Source organism: Trichoderma aggressivum, assembly GCF_033847375.1.
Source record: "Trichoderma aggressivum f. europaeum strain CBS 100526 chromosome Unknown scaffold_056, whole genome shotgun sequence".
Taxonomy (NCBI): Eukaryota; Fungi; Ascomycota; class Sordariomycetes; order Hypocreales; family Hypocreaceae; genus Trichoderma; species Trichoderma aggressivum.
Genome location: NW_026946422.1, coordinates 131,213 through 149,730, shown reverse-complemented (window position 1 = coordinate 149,730; position 18,518 = coordinate 131,213). Strand labels below are relative to the sequence as shown.

General features: G+C 53.4%; 7 protein-coding genes across 7 annotated transcripts; 5 read left to right on the top strand and 2 right to left on the bottom strand.

Moving 5' to 3' along the window:
- Nucleotides 1–407: 407 nt before the first annotated feature.
- On the top strand, nucleotides 408–1,787 carry Triagg1_9628 (uncharacterized protein; the record flags this gene model as incomplete). Its single annotated transcript, XM_062904607.1, has 1 exon — nucleotides 408–1,787. The coding sequence occupies one exon, from the start codon at nucleotides 408–410 to the stop codon at nucleotides 1,785–1,787; it is 1,380 nt and encodes a 459-aa protein (XP_062751445.1).
- Nucleotides 1,788–2,760: 973 nt separating this feature from the next.
- Triagg1_9627 (uncharacterized protein) lies at nucleotides 2,761–3,094 on the top strand (the record flags this gene model as incomplete). The annotated part of the gene is made up of 2 exons (XM_062904606.1): nucleotides 2,761–2,851; nucleotides 2,931–3,094. 2 exons carry the CDS (start codon nucleotides 2,761–2,763, stop codon nucleotides 3,092–3,094), a joined length of 255 nt encoding a protein of 84 aa, XP_062751444.1.
- A 3,166-nt stretch (nucleotides 3,095–6,260) lies between these two features.
- On the top strand, nucleotides 6,261–7,401 carry Triagg1_9626 (uncharacterized protein; the record flags this gene model as incomplete). The annotated part of the gene is made up of 2 exons (XM_062904604.1): nucleotides 6,261–6,321; nucleotides 6,401–7,401. The coding sequence occupies 2 exons, from the start codon at nucleotides 6,261–6,263 to the stop codon at nucleotides 7,399–7,401; spliced, it is 1,062 nt and encodes a 353-aa protein (XP_062751443.1).
- Nucleotides 7,402–7,954: 553 nt separating this feature from the next.
- Nucleotides 7,955–9,641, bottom strand: Triagg1_9625 (uncharacterized protein; the record flags this gene model as incomplete). The annotated part of the gene is made up of 6 exons (XM_062904603.1): nucleotides 7,955–8,020; nucleotides 8,077–8,910; nucleotides 8,988–9,074; nucleotides 9,131–9,408; nucleotides 9,482–9,504; nucleotides 9,607–9,641. The coding sequence occupies 6 exons, from the start codon at nucleotides 9,639–9,641 to the stop codon at nucleotides 7,955–7,957; spliced, it is 1,323 nt and encodes a 440-aa protein (XP_062751442.1).
- Nucleotides 9,642–10,878: 1,237 nt separating this feature from the next.
- On the top strand, nucleotides 10,879–12,888 carry Triagg1_9624 (uncharacterized protein; the record flags this gene model as incomplete). The annotated part of the gene is made up of 3 exons (XM_062904602.1): nucleotides 10,879–11,069; nucleotides 11,158–11,357; nucleotides 11,435–12,888. 3 exons carry the CDS (start codon nucleotides 10,879–10,881, stop codon nucleotides 12,886–12,888), a joined length of 1,845 nt encoding a protein of 614 aa, XP_062751441.1.
- Nucleotides 12,889–13,345: 457 nt separating this feature from the next.
- Triagg1_9623 (uncharacterized protein) lies at nucleotides 13,346–14,437 on the bottom strand (the record flags this gene model as incomplete). Its single annotated transcript, XM_062904601.1, has 1 exon — nucleotides 13,346–14,437. The coding sequence occupies one exon, from the start codon at nucleotides 14,435–14,437 to the stop codon at nucleotides 13,346–13,348; it is 1,092 nt and encodes a 363-aa protein (XP_062751440.1).
- Nucleotides 14,438–16,147: 1,710 nt separating this feature from the next.
- On the top strand, nucleotides 16,148–18,333 carry Triagg1_9622 (uncharacterized protein; the record flags this gene model as incomplete). Its single annotated transcript, XM_062904600.1, has 2 exons — nucleotides 16,148–16,897; nucleotides 16,978–18,333. 2 exons carry the CDS (start codon nucleotides 16,148–16,150, stop codon nucleotides 18,331–18,333), a joined length of 2,106 nt encoding a protein of 701 aa, XP_062751439.1.
- Nucleotides 18,334–18,518: the final 185 nt, after the last annotated feature.

Sequence of the window (18,518 nt, the reverse complement as noted above, 5' to 3'; positions counted from 1 at the left end):
GACTCCCTGTTTTCTCTCTATTATGCCTTTAAGATTCTCGGATTAAGATTGTGGCGGGCCCCGAAAACTAAATGGACCAAGCAGGCTTTGATCGCTCCACCGACAACTCGAAACAGAAACGGGTAATACGGGCTGGACGGCCCGCAGTACATACAGTACCTCGGCATCGTGCCCCGGATTCCCAAGGTCCGATCAACGCCTGTCTCCCCCGCATTCTGCCACGATGCAGCATACATTCACGTGCATATAAACTGCCGATACTGCTCCCTATACTCCGAATACGCCGATATAAAAGGGAGATGTACGTGTTCTGCCTTGAGTAGTGGTTTTACGAGGCTCTGATGGGTTGAAAGACACAAGAATACAGTCACAACCACAAAACAGAGGCTATATATCACACGCCAATCATGGCTCCCAAGCAAAAGTCGCCCGTCTATGTCCTCGGCGTGGGCATGACCAAGTTCATCAAGCCCCGGGGCAAGGTCGACTACACCGAGCTGGGCTACGAGGCCGGCGTCAAGGCGCTGCTGGACGCGCACATCAGCTACGACGACGTGGACCAGGGCATCGCGTGCTACTGCTACGGCGACAGCACCTGCGGGCAGCGCGTGTTTTACCAGTTCGGGCTGACCAAGATCCCCGTCTACAACGTCAACAACAACTGCTCGACGGGCTCGACGGGGCTGGCCATGGGCCGCACGCTCATCGCCAACGGCGCGGCCGACTGCGTCATGGTGGTGGGCTTCGAGAAGATGAACCCGGGCAGCCTGCAGAGCTTCTGGAAGGACCGCGAGAACCCGACGGGCACGACGGTCAAGATGATGGCTGAGACGAGGGGCGTCACGAATGCCCCGGGGGCGGCGCAGATGTTTGGCAACGCAGGGCGCGAGTACATGGAGAGGTACGGCGCCACGGCCGAGGACTTTGCGGAGATTGCGCGCGTCAACCACGCACACTCGCCCAACAACCCTTACTCGCAGTTCCAGCAGGTGTACACGCTGGACGAGGTGCTCAAGTCGCCGACGATCCACGATCCGCTGACCAAGCTCCAGTGCTGTCCCACTTCAGACGGCGGCGCGGCGGCGATCCTGGTGTCGCACGAGTTTCTCGACCGGCGGCCGCACCTCCGGGCGCAGGCCGTGGAGATTGCCGGGCAGTGCCTGGCGACGGACGGCGCGAGCGTCTTCTCGCGCGGCGCCATCGACCTGATGGGCTACGAGATGACGCAGCACGCGGTCCGGACGGCGGCGGGCGAGGCGGGCATCTCGCCGCGGGACGTGCAAGTCGTGGAGCTGCACGACTGCTTCAGCGCAAACGAGATGGTGGCCATTGACGCCCTCGGGCTCAGCGACAAGGGGAAAGCGCACGAGCTGGTGCGCAGCGGCGACATCACGTACGGCGGCAAGTATCTCGTCAACCCGTCGGGCGGGCTCATCTCAAAGGGCCACCCGCTGGGCGCCACGGGCATCGCGCAGTGCGCCGAGCTGGTCTGGCACCTGCGCGGGTGGGCGAACAACCGCGCCGTGCCCAACACGCGATACTGCCTGCAGCACAACCTCGGCCTGGGCGGCGCCGTGGTGGTGACGGTGTATCGGCGCGCCGACGGGGGGGTTGCGCCGACGACGCTGGACTCGAGGGCGGTTGGCGAGGCGAACGGGCTGGGATACAATCCCGCGGTGGAGGCGAGGGGGTTTACGAAGACGCAGGCGGAGGCGGTGATGAGCAAGAAGGCGAGGAATGATTGGGCGCTGCAGGATACGCTGCAAAAGGTTGAGTCGCGGTTCTAGGGGTTTGACGCTGGCTGTGTCTTGATGTATTGATGTTGTCTTGCTGGGAGGAGACATGATGTGTGAACTGTGACTGCGACTGACTGTTTGCTGTGTATTAGTGTGTGAATTGTATGTATGACGGGCATCTATGTAGTCTTGTGAGCAATGAATGATTTATGATTTATGATCCTCTCAATGACTACTCTGTCGCTGTCTTGTGGCGATGACCAACACATGTCTGATCCATTGCACGTCTCCGTGTAAGAGCTGAGACTGAGACAAGCTTGACGATACGGACCAGGCGCAAATGACGCAATCCGGCGAAACGGCCTCAAACGACACGAATCACAACCCGAATAAAGGGGGCAATTCATCTTATATACATACATTAGCACATACAAACCCAACACATCAAATTCGTAATTCATCGAGCCCCCTATTCTCATTCTCACACAAAATACTTTCCCATCTGTTCAATCCAACGCCGTGAGCAAGTTTCACATCCCGCCCCCCCAAAGCTCCCTCTAGCGGGGCACTTGTTTCCCCAGGCAGTACACTATACCTCCGCAAATCTCCCTCACCGCACTCAGCCAAGGTATAGTAACGAAAACACTTGGACTAGCAGGTATCCGGTACATGGATCTCTAACCACCCCCTTGGGACAGACAGAGTTACAGCAATCGAGTCCCCCTTCCATTTTGGTGTGGCGCAATTCCCGCTTCAGTGACGAGCAGCCTTTTTTTGGTTCTTTGGCGATGTTCCTTTTTTGACATCTTAGAAGAGCAATTATTAATCGGACCTTTGTGTCAGCCCCTTCATAAAGAGAAGCTGATTCTTCGCTCGCACTTGTTCTTCTTCTTCCGCATCATTCCAAAAAAAAAAAAAACCACCCAACAATCTATTTTCTCCTTCTTCTATCGCATTCATCGCAAAAGTCAATTTATCTGTTCAGATAAGCCAGATTACAAACCAACCGCAACAACAGCAAAAAATGGCCGACACGCACACCTACGAGTTCAACGTCACCATGACCTGCGGCGGCTGCTCCGGCGCCATCGACCGCGTGCTCAAGAAGCTTGACGGTATGTGCTCTTCTCTCTCTCTCTCTCTTTCTTTTCTTCTTTTCTGTCGGGGACTGATGTAGGGGGTTGCGTGTTGCAGGCGTCGAGAGCTACGAGGTTTCCCTCGAGAACCAGAGCGCAAAGGTCGTCACTGCGCTGCCTTACGAGACGGTCCTGACCAAGATTGCCAAGACTGGCAAGAAGATCAACTCTGCGACGGCCGATGGTATTGAGAAGTCGATTGAGATTCCTGCTGCTGCGTAGACATGACAGCGGGGGTAGAGAGACGGGAGAGAGAAGCAGGCGGGGGAGAGGACAGCTTTTTCGCTGCTATCATTTGTCAAAGATTTGAGCGCTTTGTCTCTTTTTTTTTTATTAATGAAATGAAATCACGAGTCCTTTTATGGAGCTTGAAGACTTTGTGTCCTTTGTGAGGGGATACGAGGTTGGCCGAGGTGATGTTCGAGTGCGTTGTGCTGCGTGTTTGCCCACGTGTTCTTTCAGGTTTGTTGGAGTAGAATGTCTGGATGTTGACGGAGAAGGTGAGTCTGTTCGGTTGAAAGGATCAGATGGGCATACACATACGACAGAGGAACAGGAACAGGAACAGACAAGGAGCAGAAACAGGACCAGAACGAGTATATCCTGTAGCAACTCTATACAAAGAGGGGGCTCATCAATCTCGCTGATAAGGGGAATTCGATGATTTGTAGATCTACCAGGGACCACCATTTACTACTACTGGCCATGTGCCTGGCAAAGCAACTCGTAAACCATCTCCATCTCCATCCCGCTGCCCGCCGATCACCAACCAATAATCGCATCCCCAACGCCCGCCAGCTGAGGATGAAAGATGCTCCATCTACCAAGGCACCGAATTCTAGGCTTCCCCCGCATTTTGCACATCTGCCCTCCGCAGAGCCGGACTCTCGACGGCTGGAAACCTTGACGCTTCTTCCCCCCCAGTGCATAAACTATCCAGTCCAGGGTAGTTTCCAAGAATCCGTCGGACTTGCGCCCCAACCCGCACTATGCACCCCAGATTCTTTCTACTTGAGGAAAAAAAAAGCTGGGGGAAAAGAGACGAAACAAAGGCCCCCCAGGAGGAATAGAAGAATATGGAGATAGAGCTAACAACAAGAGGGGCATAGTGGCCCGGGAAAGCCTCCCGGGCAGTACTATAGCAGTAGCTGGATTAGACAGAGATCCGTTCGAGCGAAGAGCTTATCAGGTCCCGCATCCATCGGCGGAACGGGGGACTCTGGGCATTGACGGGATTTGGAGGCTTGTTTGCTGGGATGTATTGCTGGGAATGGGGATTGGAAGGATCTGGTGGCTACCTAGGCAGCTGTTCTTGTTTGATCTGGATAGGTTGGTTTTCTGGGGAAGAGGAGCGGGTTTGTTGGGAGGGGGGGGAGAATTGTACGACGGCTTCGGGAGAGGAATACCGAGCTTGGCTGGCTTGTCATGGGATCTGATCTGGGGTTTGGGGCTGGTGAAGTGAAGCAAGCCTCTGATCTATCCATCTTTAGGAGTGTATCTTGAGTATCTTTGATGAGAATTGTAGCTTGATCCTATTTACTAGTCAGGTTGCTATTGATAGTCTTGCTCTTACTCATGAGTATCTCTGTGTATGTATGCTTTGTTTATTGTATCACATAGTCTCCCTGCGAGCATCTTGCCAGCATCACGGCACTCCCGTCTCCGGAAACCGGTCACAAGGACAACCATTGAAGCTCCCTTGCTGCACGGTAAGCAATGGTAAAGCACTGACATAACTCTCCCCATCAAACCCCACGCCCATCGTGACACTCGGAGATTCGAGGCCTTGCTCTCCTCCTCCTCCTAACCATCCCCGGATTCCACAACGCTACTCTGCATCTAGATGATCCCCCCTCCTTACCATCCGCTCCCTTCCGCCCTTTCGAAACATCGTGGCTTGGAGCCCACTTTTGCCCGTGAGTGCCGCTCAGCATTCTATCTGGGCTGCAGTTTGTACGTAACTAGATATGTTGCATCGGTGGCTGCTTCACAGTGGGAAGAAGAATGCAGAGGATAGCTTTGGCCTGGCGTAAAGTCAAAGCTTTAGCAACGAATAGCTTCCCCCCTTGTGTAGCTATCTAGGCATCACCGTCTAGCTGTGTATGATGAAGCGGCTTGAGACGCCGGGGCATGCAAGGAAGAAGGGAAATGATAGGACCAACGTGTCGGTCTCTGTTGTTGAAGAATTCCGGTGCACCTAGCGCTGCACACCTTTTCCTGCTCCATCCCGCATCTTTGTTGGTTGCTCAATGCATGGGGATCTGCATCGGAGTTGAAGGGTTTGTTGTGATATTGCAACACTGACCTGAGTCAACTTACAGGGACGAGTACATTGTATACTGCTGCCCATTTTAGTACAGAGTGACATCGTGAAAGCCGTGGATGCATGGAAGTAAATCAGGACTGAGAATGCATCATTCTCACTTATACGGCAATGCAGTACTTGCCCAATGCAGTAAGAATTGGAGATGTCATGTAAAACAACAAGTAACCTTTACTCTATCAATTGAAAATAAAAACATTAATTTAAAAAAAAGAAAAAAGAAAGAAAAGATTAAGAAAAGAGGAACCGGGACAGTGTGTGACGACACAAACAGACTACAATCGAACACGGGCTTTCAGTCTCTCTCTTTCGCAACAAGGATCTGCCCTAAACGAGCTCCGATGCTGCTGCGGGGGCCTCATCACATCACTCGACGCAAGAGAAGGAGTAAAAAGAAACAATGGCAAAAAAAAAGGACCAACGGCGCAAATCACGGCCAATTCCTGCTGCGCGGACATGAGGATGTGGCTTGCTTTTTTTGCGAGGTGGCATGCCGCATGCATCTGATATGGCTTGATGGGCGTGGCATGATGCGCCATGGCATGATAATTTACTGCGGCCGGCGGGGCTTGCAGCTGTAGCTCTGCAGCTTTGCAGGGCTCTTCCCTCCCCCCTGGTCGCCTTTAGTTTCTCCGAACGCCATCAATCGCAAACCAGCCTCGATGGAACTGCGTGTGCGACGCCGCTTTTTGCTTCTTTCTGCAATCTTGCATTGGTGTTTTTTTTTTGTTTGATGGGGATTGCCACTGTGTAGTTGCGAGTCACCCAATCATGGCTTCGGTCCGTCCAGCCGAACGACGAAACGAGATGGATGCCCTCCTATCGGCCATGATATCACTGCCGTCCTCGTACGTGTACGTGGGATGTAGCTGAGGACTTCAAGGAGGACACAAGTATAAAGGAGCCGGTTCGTCTCCTGGATGAAGGTGTTTTTTTTTCCTACAGCTTGTTCTTTCCAGACTCTTCCTCTCAGCATCACATTTCTTCTTGAAAACAGTTTCAACCTCGACTCGATTCCTGTTTCCATCTATTCATATCCACAACTTCAACTCCCCAACATCCATCATGGGCAGCATCGATATCCCCTCTGAGCAGTGGGCGCAGATTGTCGAAAAGACCGGCGGACGTATGCTTTCCCCCCTTTCCAAATTCCCAATTCCTCCGCCTCTTCATCTATCCATTGCTAACAAAGCTTGTCTCTCCAGCCGTCGTCTACAAGAGGATCCCCGTCCAGAAGCCTGGGCCCGATGAGGTCCTCGTCAACATCAAGTACTCTGGCGTCTGCCACACCGACCTCCACGCCATGATGGGCGACTGGCCCCTCGACACCAAGCTGCCCCTCGTCGGAGGCCACGAGGGTGCCGGCGTCGTCGTCGCCCGCGGCGAGCTCGTCACCGACATTGAGATTGGCGACTACGCCGGCATCAAGTGGCTCAACGGCTCGTGCCTCAGCTGCTCCTACTGCCAGAACAGCGACGAGTCGCTCTGCCACAAGGCCCTGCTCTCGGGCTACACCGTCGACGGCACCTTCCAGGAGTACGCCATCGCAAAGGCCGCCCACGTCGCCCGCATCCCCAAGGAGTGCGACCTCGAGGCCGTCGCCCCGATCCTGTGCGCGGGCATCACCGTCTACAAGGGCCTCAAGGAGTCCAACACCCGCCCCGGCCAGACCGTTGCCGTCGTCGGCGCCGGTGGTGGTTTGGGCAGCATCGCCCTGCAGTACGCAAAGGCCATGGGCCTGCACACCATCGCCATCGACGGCGGCGACGAGAAGCGCGACCTGTGCCTCAAGCTGGGCGCCTCCGCCTATGTCGACTTCACAAAGACAAAGGACCTGGTCGCCGACGTCCGCGCCGCCACCCTCGACGGCGAGGGCCCCCACGCCGCCCTCCTCGTCGCCGCCCAGGAGAAGCCCTTCCAGCAGGCCACCCAGTACCTCCGCTCCAAGGGCGTCCTCGTCTGCATCGGCCTCCCCGCCGGCGCCCAGCTCAGCGCCCCCGTCTTCGACACCGTCATCCGCATGATCACCATCAAGGGCAGCTACGTCGGCAACCGCGCCGACACCGCCGAGGCCCTCGACTTCTTCCGCCGCGGCCTCATCACCGTGCCCTTCAAGACCATTGGCCTGAGCCAGCTGCAGGACGTCTACACCCTGATGCACGACGGCAAGATTGCCGGCCGCATCGTCGTCGACCCTACGAAATAAGATGAGTGGACAGACGAGAATACGCTGCTTTCCATTTGATCAACTGTTTTCAACTTGAAGAAAAAAAGTAAAACAAAAGTGATTGGTTTAGATATTCATCCTGGGCGAATATGGGCGGTTGGTTGCATGGGGCTGTCTCGGTATACAAATGACGGCGGAGCGTTGTGAGATGTAAAGTTCGATTATGATGAGCTTTTTTTTTTCTTTTTAGTTAATTGATGAGACATGATACAAAGTATTGGACATTTGTGTGTGTGTGAAGAAGGCATTATGATATCAACTGTGTGGCCAATACATCTCCCGCTGTGAATACCTGTCAGTCCCCTTTGTACCTGTTAGCAGCACTCTCATTGGCTTGCAACTTGTCACTCAATCCTCAGGACAAGAGTCTCGACAACCTACAATAAGTTACCCAATGATAGAAACCCGCACAAATGACGCGCAAATCTCATCACCATGATTTGTATGTAATGTATAAATTTTGTCAAGTACAAAAATCATCTGCCTAGTATCTACCCCGCGCCACATCGTAATCCGCCTATAACACCCCCCTCTATGAACCGCCGGGGCCACCAAGAAGAGCAAATCTTCGCACAATGCTAGGTCCGTATTCTTGGTACTAAGTCAATTGTTAGCCGTGATGCCGCCAAAAAGTATTTTATATATGCCACATACCTCTGCCTTGGTGTGGCAGTAAGATCGGAACTCGGGAGTCTGACCGAGCAGACTGCCGCCGAACCAGGGGCCGTGTCGCTGTCTCTTGTGTGTAATAACCTGGACGTCGAGTCCACCGCTGCGGGCGCCGCCGCTGCGCTGCTCGCTGGCCTGGATTCTGGCATCCACAAGCAGCTTGATATCTCGCTGCAATCGTCTTCCAAAGTCCTTGTAGAGGGTGCTTCCACCAGAGAGCACAATGTTCTTGTATAGACCTCGTCGAACGTCAATTGGGGACTGCTGAATGACGCCATCCACAACCACGGGCAGCGGGGTCAGGAAATCGGACGTGTAGATCTCGGGGTTGAAGAAGATCTCGGGTGCCAGGAACCGTTCGTAACCGACATCGACGGTAACCTGGCGGCCACCGGGCTGGGTCACTACGTGCTTGGCAAAGCGGCTGCGGTCGCGATCGTATCGGGCGAATTCCTTGACAATGTCGGGGCAGACGTAGCAGTACTCTTCCTTGATCTCCTGGGCTGTCTTGAGGGACGAATCGGGCTCGCCGCGGTCTCGGAGAAGAGACTGGACAAAGTACGTAATGTCTCTGCCGGCAACGGGAATCGACTTGATCGAAGACCCAATGACATAGCCCTCGGCCACGGGGATGACGTGGGTAACACCATCACCAGAGTCGATGACGGTACCGGTCAGCGATCGATCCGAGACCTTGGATGAGGTCCACGACGCCGCGAGGGCAAGGACGGCCTGCACGGCAATGTACATTCCGGCACAGTTGAAAGACTCAAAGAAGATCTCGGCCGTGTTTTCTCGGTTTTCGGGAGGGTTCAGCGGCTACCACACCGTTAGCAATTCGGTTCTTGGTCTTCCGTTCCAACCGGAGGGGTTGTCGTGTGTGTGGGTAAACGTACAGGCTCGGTGAGAAGGAAGTAGTGGTCTTCGGGCTCGACTCGCAGATACTTGAAGATAGAATTTGACCAAAACCGCTCCATATGATCCTAGGCATCCGTTAGATCGTCTTCTCCTTGTACTCTCGTGTCCCTCAGACGCATACCCAGTTCTCAATCTGACCGTGGCGGATGGGATAGTGGAGGCCATATCCGGGCCCGGCCGCGGCGCTAATGGCCTCATCGCCAATGTAGTAGTCCAAGTCCTCTGTTCCGCGCTTTGAGTTGAGGTGGCCGCTGGGACCAGCTCCTCCGGTAAGGAACGAGGGCTTGTTGGCAACGGAGGGACGACCCGATCCTGATCCTCCGGCGCCCCCACCAGCTCCGGCCTTGGTCGCAATGGCGGTAGGGAAGACGAACGAAGGGGAATCATTTCCGGCAAAACCTGGCAGGCGAACGAGCACATGTCAGTCGAGTTCAATTCAGGAGACGGGATACGAGGAACGGCGAGATGGTACCTAGCTTGGAGAAGCCCGTGCCGCTGTGAAAGTCTCCAGTTAGCTGCTGTTGTCACGCAAGACGATCCAGGAGAGGAGAGGAGAGAGGGGGAGCAAGAGCAGGAGGAGGGCGGAGCACGACTCACTTGTCCATGACAACGGCGGGAGTTTGGTTCGCCATGATTGCAAAAGGTGCTGGCAGCACAGGCAAAAGCTCCCAGACTCGTGACGGTGAGGCGTCGAGAGAGTTGCAGGCGGGAGAGCGAAGCAATGGAGCGTCGACAGCTGGACTCTAGGGACAAGTGGGGAGAGATGGATGGGAGAGGCACGTACGTACGTAACGTCCTGTGCTTTAGCTTAGGATGCTCAGCTAATTCTAGGCACGCCGTTATGTTATAGTGAGTGAGACCGCTAAACGACAGCAGCTCCAGTTGCTCTGACGAATCTCACCAGCCCCGCCAGCTACCGCGCGGCCGGGGTTTATGTGCTTAAGGGGGGTTTTGTGGGGAGCTGCCAGCGTTCAAAGGCTCCGACGTCATGCTGCGAATAGCTTCGCTTTCGGGATTGGAAGATGATGCTTGATACATCTTGGGTGCTCTGTACGGCTTTGCGGTTGGGGAGTCTTTGGTTTTGGCCACGCAATTGGAAGAGCTGCATTTTCTGCTTGATTCCCCAATTGCGTGTCTGCTTCATTCACATTCTGCATCAGTGAATTAATGCCATCTCATGCATGCTACGGATTGACACTCGTATATCTCGGGGCTGTTTGCTGAGATGCGGTTTTTGATCACGAAACAGATAGACCCGAACCACGCCATGAGGATCTACAGAGAAGCAGCACAAGCCTGGTGAAAGAAATCATATGCAGCAAACTCAAAGCTTCCTTCTGATATATCAAGGAAGGCGTCGCCCACAGAAATCTCAACCGCATGATGCGCCCTCAAGCCACTGCCTCAATGACTGCTTTGGCTCGACATCGACCCCTTTTCTTGAATCCGCCTGCCATATTCACGGTGTCTCCAGATACTTAGAAAGCCCCCCAGCTTTTGAGGGTTCAGAACATCCGCGGAACCAGCTTTCTTCGCCTGCCGCGTGCGTGCTCGGTGCAAAAATTCTCGGCTATCAGTTGAAAAGCGACTGCGCTCTGTAGGCCGGCAGAACAAAAGGCGGTGGCTTTGTCTCGTGCTGAGAGCAAATTCTCTGCACACACCTAGAAAAGACCAAAAACTCCAACACTTCCTAGATTTTATTCCTTTTACTCTCTTACTCTCGTGGTTCCCTCTCAGAGGGGCCGATCTGGTTGTCCTAGCCCGCCTTCTTCCGCTCCTTTTCCGCATTTATCATTACTGTCTCTTGTTCTCACAGCTTTCTGGACAGCTCTTCCGTGTACTTTTTATACGAGACCTCGCACCCAAAGCATGAGCAGCGGCTGTGACCATGAAGTTTCCCCCATGATGGCTGACAACACATACGGAACTGATGGTGCACTCGATCGCGTTCTCGGCTTCGGTCAGAAACAGCTCAAGAGTGTTCCAGCAATCTTTATCCATGCTGGAGCGGGTTTCCATAGTCACCAAAACGAACATGTTCACCTTGAGGCCTGCGTGGCGTAAGGCACCCCCTTCTCCCCGAGCTTTCTCTCGAAATCACCCCTTTGCTTTCTTTCTAATGTGCTAACCTGATGCATCATCTGATAGGGCCTGCGAGATGGGCATGAAATTCTTAAAAGCTGGCGCCACTGCCACCGAGGCCGTCGAAGTTGCTCTTCGCATCCTTGAGGACAAGGAGATAACGAACGCAGGCTACGGCTCCAATTTATCCATTGACGGCATCGTCGAGTGCGATGCAACAATCGTTGACCATCTAGGACGCAGTGGTGCCTGTGGAGCTGTCCCAAGTGAGTCAATTGTGCAATCCAGCCGAACAAAAACAACAACGTACATCATGTTCAACTAACAATGCTGCTTCTAATAGACGTCCGAAACCCCATTTCATTGGCGAAGCTCATCTTGGACACGAGCAACAAACCTCTGAGCCTCCGCCGGGTTCCCCCAAATGCTCTTGTGGGCGAAGGAGCAAGAGCCTTTGCTGAGGAACACGGCATGGCAACATTTTCTAACGAGTATCTCGTCTCAAAAAACTCCAGGGACCGCTTTCTACGATGGCAGGAGGACCTGAAGAGAGCTGATGTCAAGCCAAAAGACGCAAAAGGCGGCTCTGCTGCTAGCCAGATGAACTTGGGCTGCGGCCCGTGTCAATACGATACAATGGCAGTAACGGACCCTCATAAAAGCTTTCCTCGGGACCATACTGCAGCGATCCTGGCCGGCACTTGGAACGAAGGACAACCAGATTCTCCTTGTGTTGGCACGCCCAATCCTGATACGAGTAACATCTCGGAACCCCCAGCGTACCCGACAACATATGCTCGGGCTCTGGCCTCAACCCCAACGAATTCTCCAAGAAACCCCATGCGTGCAACATCGAGTGTGCTGCTGCAGACGACTTCTGCCGCTTTAACGGGCAATATGAGCCCGATGCTTTCACCCAACCGCTTAAAACGATACCCTAAAAACGCCAACCAAGGTGGTCGCGAGAACGGTGTGAGCAATGGCTCCCCTCGAGACGAGGCCAAACAGTCACAAAAGTCTGGAGGAGCGACTTTCGATGGAATGAAGCCCCCTAAGCGTCCCGGCAAGCTCCATGAGGTTTTGAACAACCCTGACGAGGATCAATCTCAACAAGAGGACGAAGCTCTCATAAGTATTCGCGGTCTTAAGCGTCCGCTTAGCGTATCAAATGAAAACGAGGATTCAATCACGCAAACAGTAAAGCGCCAGTTCCAGTCTGGTAGCTCTGAAGAGGATTCGGTCTCAGACACTATTGGTGCTATTGCAATTGATGATAGGGGCCACATTGCAGCAGGATCCTCATCTGGCGGCATTGGGATGAAACATCGGGGCCGCCTAGGACCAGCCGCCCTAGTCGGCATCGGGACGGCCGTTGTGCCTTGCGCCGAAGATGACAACGACAATCTCACGGTTGCGGCCGTAACGAGTGGTACGGGTGAACACATGGCCACCACAATGGCTTCTCAGAGATGTGCTGAGCGTCTTTATCATGGGACGCGTCGCGGTCCTGCCGGCATCGACGTTCAGGACGACGACGAAGACGCCATTATGGAATCTTTTATAGCTAAGGACTTTATGGACCACCCCGGGGTGAAAAACTGCCATTCCGCGGGTGCCATCGGCATCATGGCCGTCAAGAAGAACAGGAACGGCTACTATCTATACTTTGCCCACAATACAGACTCCTTTGCCCTGGCATCCATGGGCGGGCTGGAAAGAGAGCCGCGATGCGTCATGTCACGACTCCCCGACGGTGCTAAGATTGCAAAAGGTGGGCGCAAAGTTCGACTAGATTAAGGGGCTAGCCGGGGAAGAAATTCCTTCTTATTACTTTGGCATGTCAGGTTCTACCAGGCTGGAGGAGGGAATTGCAAGAGTAGGCTGGCTGGCACCTGTACACAATGGCGTTATGCTCCGTCTGTCTCTTCGTCTTCATATTCTTCGTTTCTCTCCTGATATTTGTACCTGGTACTCTCTTTGTATGATATTCGTATAGTGATTATCCCCCTCTATTCCTATATAGGCATTCTTTTGTTTCCAGAACTCCCATGTCTTTTACCCAAAGCTATTATTGCAAGCTGCCCTCGGCTGATGCTCACCGTTACACCAGCCCGGGCATCAATACAGGACTGTCTGATATATCTACTTTGCATGACAGCATAAACTCGCAGACAGCCATTTTTTATGTTAACACAAAAATATGTCTTGTTTTCCAATCCCCTCCAGGCAAACGTCAAACGTCAAGATGGATTGCTCATGGTTTCGGCGTTCCTGTGGCACTGCCCGTCTCTTCACGCCCGCTACCGTTGGTAATCTTCTTCTTCTTCTTCTTTTTCCGAGGCATGACGGCGGGCTTCGCTCCATAATTACCGAGGGCAAGGACAGTCCCGCATGTGAGACACTCGGCGTTCTCTGGGGGTTCGCAGAATATGCTGAGACACACTGAGCAGACAAAGCCAGTGTCGACGACCTTGCCGTGGCAAAAGCAAGCAGTACGGAAGTCGACAGTATCGTGAGTCGGCGTGATGAGATCCCCACGGGCCTCGGTATCGGGAATCAGACCAAACATGAGGTAGGTCAGCAAGCCCTTGGGATTGGAAGCTTTAAGGAAGATGCCGTTTGTGTTGAAGCAAGCTTGCTGGAGGAACGTCGAGTCTCCGGCAAGAGAAATGGTGTCAATGGCAACCTGATTATGGGCAGCGGCGAAGACGGCGTTCATCGTAGGGATATATTGAGAGGGTTCCGAGTCGGAGACGGAGATGACGACGATTCGGCCTTTCACTGGAGGAGGTGCGGTGGAATTTACGGGAGCGGCGTTGGAAATCGTGGTGTCTGATGAGCTTAGAGCCTGTACGGCCTTGTTGATGCGGCAGAGGGCGAGCGTCAGGGCTCCAGAGAGCTGCGTTGTTACCTGGTCGAGGTCCTGCACGGTGGTCTCTGCCATGAGCGTCTGGATGGACGAGAAGACGGAGGACTCGATTTGCGCGAACTGAGGGTACTTGTTGGCCGAGGCTGAAGAGGTATTCGTCTCGGCTGGCACGTCCTGCATCTGGACATCCCCTGAATTGTCCTTTGCTGCCGTGGTATTGGATGGACTCTGAGGGGTGGGATACAGCCATACGGCGCGGTTCACGTGTGCGGCAATGACGGCGACTTGGTTGGTGTTGCTAAAGGCCAGATGAGCATTGACGAAGACGAGAATGTTGGAGATGGCCTGGACGAGGGAGAGAGATGAGTCGAGAGCGGCCCAGGCGCGTGGATTTGTGTCGAGGACGATGGAGAGGAGGGAGGGAGAATTGTCGGCCGCGGTGACCTCGTAGTGCTCCGAGACGTCGACGGCATCCATGATGAACGGGTGGATGAGCTGGACGTAGGCTAACGGAGACAGCTACGAGGCCTGTGTAAGATGACGAGGAGAGATGGTGAAATGGTTCAGCGGTATTTGCTTGTTTGGGTGTCGAATTTGGTTCGTCGATGGAAGAGTGGTGTCGTTGGAATCGTTGGGCCAAGGCTAAAAATCGACAGATGGAAAGAGAGATGTCCAAAAGAGACGCGAAGATGGAGACGCGGTTATTGTCTTTAGAGCTGACAAGACGAGAAATTGCAATTTGATGGAAACAGCCGTAGCTCAACAAGCAGAGCGAAAGAAGATGTTCATGGCATGTTTGGGTGAGGCTAGAAACTAGCAGCTGCAAGACGCAGCTCCGTCATTGACAAGGCTGACTTTTGAGACCCAAAAAAAAAAGAATGCGAGAGACCGGGATGTGCACGGTTCTTGGGCGAGAGACAACGCCAAGGCACGTGACTGGATGCATGAGTATAATTCAAGATGCTTCTCGCAGTCACACGGCATTCTTCGTATGTTATTAGTACATATGCATTGGTGTATTATATGTAACAAGCAGCTTGTAATACTGTCTTACTTGAAGCTCTTCAAAGCGTTGAAGCAGTGCACATGGCGGAAGCAGAAGATCAAGGTCCAGTCACCCAACTGGTGAGCTTATAATACGACCCTGATGATGCAGTGTGGAGATGTGCTAAGGCTTGGGTACCCGAATGATAGGTGAAATCGGCTGTAAGCCTGCAAATCCCCAAAGAGGTCTTTAAACATCTCAAGAAGCCATCTTTTTGGTCCATCACCCCGGATAATGACAGAGATCGAGTGATTTATTTTAAAGCCTGCGAGCGAGTCGAATTTTACTGGGAGTTGGAGCTTGGGTCTAACGTGCCTGTTTGGGCTTGCAAAGGCGACTTCACGGTGACGCTGCCCAATGGAATAAGTGCCATGGTTGCTTGGGGCCAGTACATATTGGATGAAGTGCTGAAAGATGACGAAGAAGATGAAGAAGAAGAAGAAATGATAAAAAAAAAAAAAGAAGGGCCAGAAGAAGGGACACTGTGAGATGGAATGCTCAAAGTCAAAGAATGACGAAGCTGCACCTATAAGTACAAGTTCAGGCCCAGAGGGACCCTGACGTTGATTGATTGAATTAGCGACGAATCGAGTTCCCTGTACTCGGTCCTCCGCAGAGAATGCTCGATAATAGGCCAATTGCAGCGCTGGAACCCAAAATAACGTGCGCCAGCGTGCATTTCCGGTGACATGACTGGCTGCATGGCGGGAGAATATTGGGCCAACCAGGTCGCTAAAACACAGACGGTGACGCCAGTGGGTGGGGTTGGGAGCATCGAGCATCGACCACCGGAGTGGGGCAGAGTTGGGAGCCCTTTGGAGCTTCATTTTTATCAGCTAAACCTGCGTCTGGTCCATATCTTATCTTTTTCTCCGGGGGTTAAAGCTGGTGGCCTGTGACGTTTCGATAGAGTCGATCCATTCTCCATTCTCCATTCTTCAACATTCTTCTGCTTCTTGCTTTATCCAACCTCGAGTTCATCCCAAACTGGGCTTGCAAGGAACATACAATCCATCTCACTCCAAGAGAGCATTGGCATTGGAGATAGCAGGCCCAAGCTGGAGCCTGACCTTGATTCAAGCAAGACACAGACACAGACACAGACACTACACGACCTGAAAACACATCAAGCTCACTCAACCATGGCGACTGTGGCTCAGACGCTTCAAAGCTCGGGCCCGGCCGCGTCCCTCGAGGACCAGACGCTGCTCATCTTTGCGCGTCTGATGGAGGGCGGCCAGGAGGATGAAGAGACCTGTAGAGACCTGGACGCGCTGACCAAGCTGCTCAACGATGATGCCAACGCTCAGCAGAAGAACAAGGAGCACAAGTCCATCTGCAAGCTCATCGACAGCGATTGCGTCGACACCATCCTGTGCTATCTGGACATGCGCCAGCCCGAGATTGTCCGCGGCCACGCTACTCTGACGACATCGGCCTACCTGAGGGCTGCCGACGAGCAGGGCTCCAAGAACTTGTCCGCCTTCTTCTTTGATCGAGTCAAGAGAGGCACGTACGACGACTACATCGTGGCCTTTTGCGTGGCGGCGGCCATCTTCCCCATTGTTCCGGATCTCTCCGCCGAGCTGTTTCTCAATGAAGGATTTCTCGTTTCACTGGGCCCCTTGATGAGGAGGAAGTGGAAGAGCAGAAAGGTGGAGACTGCGTGCTTGGAAATGCTCAACGCTTCTTGCATGAACTCTGCGTGCCGAGAGGCCATACAAAAGTACTGCGTCGAGTGGCTCGAGGAGGTGGTTGACCAGGATCTGGATGGAGAGGTTCGCAGTATGAATGCGGACCCCAACGTCCATAGCGAGGGCGGCTCCATCAATATGAGGAAGCATTCCGAGCAGGTTCAGCACCTGGCCGCCGTCATTCTGGCCAAGCTCAGGGTGAGGAATTGACCCGTCTTTACACCATTGGCACAAACAAAAGCTTGCAATCGTTCATGACTGACTGACTCAGAATGAAGGTCGTGCCGTCGAACCCAGCGACCAAGGACCCAAATCAGTCTAGGATCGAGACAGCGGTCACGAGCATTGAAGATTTATCCGGCATGTTTACCAAGATGATTTTGCGTGACGAGGATCACGGAAGACAGCATTCTATAGAGGGCCTTGCCTATGCATCTCTTCAACCAAAGATTAAGGAGTCAATCGTTAACAACCCCGAACTACTAAAGAAACTCGCCAAAACGCTCAAGGACGCACCACCCCGATCTCCAATGACATATGGAGCTCTTAGCATCTTTCTCAACCTAACTCGATATCGACCCTCTCTTACTGAAGAGGAAAAGAAGATGTCTCAACTCAAGGCTTACGCGGACGCGGCTGGCAAGCTAGCTCCCCCAGACGCTCTAGATGACGATGATCACGTCACCAAGAGGTGCAAGGCTGTCTTCGATGTCGGCCTCACACCCATCCTTGTTACACACAGCAAGAACGGATCCCCAGCATCAATAACCATTATTATATCCATAATTCACTCATTCGCAATGACAAAGGCGCTTCGCGGCCCCTTGGCTCAGCAGGGAGCCCTTAGCATGCTATTGGCCGCATGGACGGCTCTTCCAGAAACCGAAGCGACTGGCCGTCGCATGGCCGCCCAGGCAATTGCTCGCATCCTCATCAGCACCAATCCTACTCTTGTATTCGGTGGCAATCGTTCCAGCTCAGCCATTGCTGCCATCCGACCCCTGGCTTCCATTCTCCCCCCCGATCCCGCAGCTGACAGACGAGACTTGCTTCCCACCTTTGAGGGCCTCATGGCACTTACCAACTTGGCTTCCATGGAAGATGAGGATATTCCTCGTTCCATTATCACCATCGCATGGGGCCAAATCGAGGAGCAGATGCTGTCTTCCAACGACCGCGTGTCTCAAGCAGCGGTTGAGCTGGTTTGCAACCTGATGCAAGCACCAGAGGGCATAGCGCTTTACGCAGATGGCAATCCACAAGCCAAGAACCGAATCCACATACTCCTAGCATTGGCAGACGCCGAAGATGCAGGCACGCGTAGCGCAGCAGGTGGTGCCTTAGCTTCCTTGACAGGCTACGAGAGTGTGGCGAAATTGGTCTTGCAAAGAGAAGGTGGCATCAAGGTCATTCTAGGGATGTGCACGGACGAGGACGAGGGGTTGCGGCATAGAGGCGTGGTCACGCTCTACAACATGGTCGCCGGAGAGGTGGAAGTTTGCCAGCTCGCGCGGGACAAGGTCAAGGAGGCGGATGGGATCGAGGCGCTGAAGCAATCTCTCAAGTTGACTAGGAGGCCGGAGGTTCTGCAGCTCACGGTTGAGACGTTGAAGGCGCTTTTGGGACAGGAGTAGTGCGTGCATAGGGGGAGACGTCTTTCGCATCTTGTCGTTACTCTGTTTTTCTCTCTCTGCATTTGATAGCTTTTATAGGCATTATTGTTTGAATCGAGTTGGGCATTTGGGAGACTCCCGGGTTCTCTCTCACTCTCTTTTTTATACATTCCTCATGGTCATGTCTACATACGTTTTGGAACAAA